Source organism: Chiloscyllium plagiosum, unplaced genomic scaffold (assembly GCF_037043375.1).
Source record: "Chiloscyllium plagiosum isolate Xiang-an unplaced genomic scaffold, Cpla_swu_hap1 HiC_scaffold_9, whole genome shotgun sequence".
Taxonomy (NCBI): Eukaryota; Metazoa; Chordata; class Chondrichthyes; order Orectolobiformes; family Hemiscylliidae; genus Chiloscyllium; species Chiloscyllium plagiosum.
Window position 1 is genome coordinate 72,631,411 of NW_028270147.1, and position 6,052 is coordinate 72,637,462.

Sequence of the window (6,052 nt, forward strand, 5' to 3'; positions counted from 1 at the left end):
ACTTCTAAGTTATTTCCTTTTAGTCCCTAATTACTTTTTGTGTTTTTTTCCATTAGTGCAAGGATTGCAGATTCTCCCAAATATGCCTTTTTCCAGCAGCAATTTCTTCTCGTGCTCCTTCAGTATTAGAAAAGTAACATTGTTGAGCTTACATTTGACTCCCAGATGAGCAGCATTCACACTAAACATCACCAGCAAAAAAAATTCTTTTTTAAAATACTTCATTTTATTAAAAACACAAATTGTCAACCAGTATAAATTGCTGTACACTAGGTAGTTCTAGATATTGAATCATCTTTGGAAGCAATAAAACAATAAGACAATTTGGTGATTCTTTCACAGATGTGCAGAAGTAGATGCAACAAAAACTTTTATATCACCCAAAGTGTCACTAAAATCTTATCCAGCATTTTACAAACCAATTATGTTCACATTTCTGCAAGAGTCATATGAAGGCTAGCAACTGTGATGAATTAACTTTGTTTTCTGAAGTTGTATTATTGAATTACCTGTTAAAGTTCTTTGAAGTGAACGAAAGTACTTCCTGTTTTTATTAAGTTGAGTAGTTCAAGTTCCTGGATAATTCAAAGAAAGCTTTGAATTAACCAAAGCAGACTGCAGGATAAACTGAGTTTAATTTATTTTGACATCTACAAGTCATGCTTTCTAGTCCCAGCTTTAGAGTTTGATTCCACCCCAACACAGTGTCACAAACCAGCATATTACCCAAGCTCAACACAGCAGTCGGTGCCTGGATTCAGCCATAGCGGATAGTGACCTGGATCTGTACATCTGAATCTGTTTGTAGAATTGGCCCTCAGTATGTTGGTAGGTTGTGCTGCAGTAATCCAACCTCTCAATAGAGTTTGTCTACAGCATTAGTCTGTAGCTGCCTGAATTATTATTGCAGTTATTTTAGTATAAACTGGGGATTACTGTCACCTGTACGTACCAGGCCTACTGTGATAGTGGAATGAACACTGAATCTAACAGCATTCAGCAACCATATCTACTTGATTATCAAGTGTTAGGAGTCTGAATGTGTATCTGCTGTCTATAGGTAGTTACCACAGTCATTTGTTATTGCCAGTGACTATTTTAGAGTGAATTGTTTGTACAGCTTTACGATCAACATAATATACACTACAATTAATAAATATCACAACTACTTAGGTAAAGAAATCTGAAAAATATTTACAATAAAGTGTCTTAAGTTCAAGTCATCTTTGCCTTTCATTCTCTGGATGCCAGCTGTTGGTAATGTGATTGAATTGCATTCATATGACAGGGACCATCTATACTTCATATCACCCAAAGTGTCATTAAATCTTATCATCTTGGAAATGAATTATTTTCACATTTCTGCAAGTGTCACATGAAGATTAGCAACTGATAAAATTAACTTTGTGTTCTGAAGTTGTATTATTTGAATTATCTGTTAAAGCTTTTTGAAGTGAACAAAAGTAATTATGGCCCGGTGGCACAGTGGTTAGCATTGCTGCCTCACAGCGGTAGAGTCCTGGGTTCAATTCCTGCCTCAGGCAACTGACTGTGTCTGTGTGGGTGTGCTCTGGTTTCCTCCCACGGTCCAAAGATGTGCAGGTCAGGTGAATTGGCAATGCTAAATTGCCTGTAAATGTATCGGTGGGTTGCACTGCGGTGGGTCGGTGTGGACTTGTTGGGCCGAAGGGCCTGTTTCCACACCGTAAGTAATCTAATCACTTAGTTCAAGTTCCTGGATAATTAAAAATTCATCTTCCGGCCCACCAACCTGCTTCTCACAGCAGAGCCAGAAGATTTAATAGTCAGTGCAATAGGAATATTAATTCACCCAGTCCTTTATTTCTTCACTAGACCTGCTGTGTTGCCATCTTGTACGATCCCTTGCAGTTACTTCTGCGATAGATATAATATGTCATACTAAGTAATAATCCTGCAGAACCAAGTGAAGCGCCTACATATGCCGTTTCTAGAATTCCCCTTGGTTTCTCATCAATGGGAGCACTTAGCTTTGTTTCTGTGGAGAGATATGAGACTATATTTAGAAACATATTTCAGTAATACAGCAGACCCAGACACCACACTCCCACAATTATATATTGAAAATATGTTTTACTTGCCATTAACATGTATGTTCACAATTCCTGTTTGATTCCCCAATTCATTGATTACTTCAACCATATAGTGTCCAGCATCACTTTGAGTTATTTGAAGGATGGAAAAGGAGTTGTTCGTGGAAAGCAAAATGGTTTCACTGTTGTTCTCCATTTTTTTCCAGGTGAAATTTGCAGAGAAATTGCTGTGAACAGTGCAGCCAATGGTGACATTCTCACCCTCATTGACCAAATTGGAAGGATGAACCCAAACAGTCAGAACTGTGGAGTAAAGAATAATGTTATATTCTCATTAATAAAATTTGTGAGAAAATCGTTAACTTTCCAAAAAGTCAGATATTTTGTAACATGTTCACCAATTTCTTGACAAACCTTGAACGATGAGCTCTGTGTTCTGGATCAGTATTCCCAGATCATTCCTGGCCTCACATTCATACTGCCCTTCATCGCTAGATTGAGCTGCATCAATTATAAATGTTCCATTCTTTGCATGCAGCTTTCTCTGTCCACTTTCTGTCTTCTTGCTCAGTACAATCTGAGCAGAGGGGTTCGAGTGGCTGGTGCAAGTAATAGTGACACGCTGTCCTTCCTTCACAACGGAGGGACTGATCGTGAGGTGAATATCTCTGGGGGCAGCTGTGTAGAGAGACGCCAAGTGAAGTTAGTGAATAGCAAGAGAGTGCACGTAGCCAACATCAGTGAATTGGTGTGCAGAGCACTGCAAAGAGAAATAAGCTGCACTTACTGAGAACGTGAATCTGCACTTGTTTGGCCTCCTGCCCTAGCCTGTTGTTAGCTTCACAGCGATAGATTCCGGAGTCTGTAAGCTGGGCTTTGGGCAGCTGCAGAGTGGATTTATTCTGGGCAATGAGTGACCAGCCCTGGGCTGACAGTTTGCTCCACACAAAGCTGGCAGTGGGCTTACTCTGAGCAGTACAGGTCAGCTGGAGATCCTGACCCCCTCTCACTGTGGCAGATGGCGTTACAGAAATTTCTGTCATCCTCGGAGCATCTGTGGAGGGGAGAGAGAGATTTCAGTTCATGCAGTAAGAGCAGGTTGAACCTATTTGAAGCAATGTGTTACCCATCGGCACATTATTGAATGTGATGGTGAATTATCTGTCTGGGTACTTACACAGGACCTGTAGTGTTAACTTGCCCTCCAAAGATTTTGAGATCTTCTGTATGTAGAACTGAGCCTGGCAGGTGATCTCCTGACCTGAATCATCCAGAGTAGGGATCAGTTCATTACTGAGGGTAATCCTATCTCCCTCAAAATGCTGCTTTTCAGCCAGGACTGTTTTTCCTTTCAGCAACTTGACCTCCACTCTGCCTGGTGGATAAACATCAGGCACGGTGCAGGTCACAGTGCTCTTCTTGCCCACTTCCAATGTCCCGACCGTCTCCAGGATCAGTGCATCTGGGAAAGCTGCAGTTACAAGGAGAAGTTTGAGGTCACTCTCAGTTAAAAGAACCCACAGTCTGCCAGCATCCCTGATGACAGGCCACCCATATCTCCCAAATCTTACAAAAGCCCAGTCTGTCAGTCACCAACACACCCAGAAAACAATTCTGAAACTGCAGACAATTTAAATTCGTACTTTTAAGTAAAAAAATCACCCAGAGCACAGCTGCTTTCCTTTCAATCATTCTGTTCTGAGATGTTATTAAACATTTCTGGAGCAGGTAAAACTTGGAACCAGACCCTCCTGGTGCACTGCCAGTGCACCACGTGAGCTTTGAAACTAGGGAAAGCTTAAGTGTTTTAAGCAAATATCAGCGACAGCCAAGCCAAGACAAGCAAAAGACAAAGGTAAACACTCACAATAAACGTTCACCTCCCGGAACTTCTGTTTCTTCTGATCGCCGCAGGTTGCGACGCAGATGAACGTGTTCTCGTTCTGACGGGTCACCGGGGAGAAGGTGAGGGTAGACACCGAGCCTTGGCTGTTCACCTTACCCCCGAGAGGTTTGTCGATTCCTGTTCTCCAACTGAAGCTGGGTGAGGGACACTCCTTGCTTTCACACCTCAGTACCAGCTCCTGGCCTACCCTGATCCATGGCAAGGACTCCGGCTGCAGCTGTATTTGGAAGCTACACACTGAAGAGAGGCAAAGAATTTAGGAACTTCTTTATATATAAAAAAATTAAAAATACATATTTACTTTTTAAAAGTTTAACAAAATTTTTAAAAATTACAAACTTTTAAGTAGTCTTTCAACTTTATGTAAACAGCCTTCCAGATTTATCAAACGTTTATTTTGAAAGGTATACATATTTAGTTTATAATAGTTTAAAATAAATAGTTTATAAACTTAAGTACACCTGTAACAAAAACTTCCAACTTTGTCAGAAGTTTACACGTTCCAGTTAAAAGTTCACAATTTAACGAACGTTAGAGAAGTTTGCAAATGCAAATCTTTCAAAAATTACAAAATGTATCTAAAGTTTTCAACCATTTAACGTTTACAGATTTGAACCGTACACTTTTTGAAGTTCACAGATGAATTTTGCGCATAAGCAGACGGAAGCCAAAACAGATGTTTTGTTTTACTAATGAGCTAACAATAATGACTTGTTAAAAACATAATAACGTGCAGTAAACATCGGGAAATCGAATCCAGAACTTACCCGTTGTGAGCAGGAATTTGAGAGTCAGTACAAAATACAGATGTGAGGTTCGAGCAGCCATGGTGAAGAGCATTCTCTCAGTTCAAGCCTCTGATGTGCACCGTTTATCACTACTAACCACGAAAAAACTCTCAGCAGTGCAGTGTGCTTCGTCCTCTCGTTTTATAGGGCTGTTTGCTGACTTGGGAATTTCCCGCTGCAGTTAAAAGAAATTCCCAATCACCTGATCCAACATCCCCTTCTGCTTTGTCTAATTAGGTTCTGGGAACTTCCACCAGATTCGTGGAGCCAAAATCAAATAGGAGAATTCGCCAACGAAAATATTAAGAAACTGCGTGCAAACAAGAGATGCAACGATTAAAAAACTAAACTTCAAAGTGCCCGGTATCTGACATGAGATAGTGATGTGGAGCCTTAGGGAATAATTTAAGGATACATTTTGTTCAGCAGCGATTAAAATTGAGTTAAGTGGCTCATAAGGGTGGAGAACCATTTCTATTTCTGATCATCAGATTTTAATACATGGAATTCACCTCACAGACTTTTGCCTTCCCAATGCAACACTTGGGTCCCAGGTAGTCCCTCATAATGAGAGAGCAAACTAAGCCTTTTCCACTGCACTATGACAGTCAGCTTAGCCATTGTGAAACTTAGTTGTTTTTTAGAAAGAGAACACGTTCTTAGTGCAGAGTGCTGCAGCTGTTATTGGGCACTGGACTGGAGTAAACGATATCAAATAAGGCTTCATCTCCTTGTTGCTATCCAGTTGAAATTGCTCTAAAGAGAAGCATAGGTCAACACAGCACCAGGATTTTGCACAGCTGCCAGGAAATTGGCAAGTAGGGTAGATGGCACCATTGGGACATTCCACTGCCTGCAAGTCATCAGTGGAGGAGAGAAATAGAAAGGGGTCAATTGTAAGCACCATGGTGAAGCGTATTCTCTCAGTTCAAGGGACTGGGTGGGTTGCTCTTCGGAGGGCCGGTGTGGACTTGATGGGCCAAAGGGCCTGTTTCCACACTGTAATCTAATCTAAGCAGAGTGGGGGAGAGGAAAGTGACTACAGATGATTAATGTGTCTCTGCTGCCTACCTTTTGCCTAAGACTGGATTGATGTTTCACGAACACAAAGACCACATATGTACTTACACCCAAAGCAAAATACTTCCTTCCCATCAACGCTCACTTAATCTTTCGAATGAATTACAGAATACTTCTTAAATTATTGAGTAAGAAAGTAAGAATTAATTAAGTTTTATTCAACTTTAATATGTCGCCCTGTAAATAAAACACACATGATTAGGAAC

General features: G+C 40.7%; 1 protein-coding gene across 1 annotated transcript; it reads right to left on the reverse strand.

Moving 5' to 3' along the window:
* Positions 1–204: 204 nt before the first annotated feature.
* Positions 205–5,349, reverse strand: LOC122554522 (vascular cell adhesion protein 1-like). Its single transcript, XM_043699671.2, has 7 exons — positions 4,746–5,349; positions 3,940–4,215; positions 3,250–3,543; positions 2,860–3,126; positions 2,487–2,750; positions 2,121–2,375; positions 205–2,017 (listed from the first exon to the last, which is right to left on the reverse strand). Exons 1-7 carry the CDS (start codon positions 4,816–4,818, stop codon positions 1,851–1,853), a joined length of 1,596 nt encoding a protein of 531 aa, XP_043555606.2. The 5' UTR covers positions 4,819–5,349; the 3' UTR covers positions 205–1,850.
* Between the last annotated feature and the right edge of the window lie 703 nt (positions 5,350–6,052).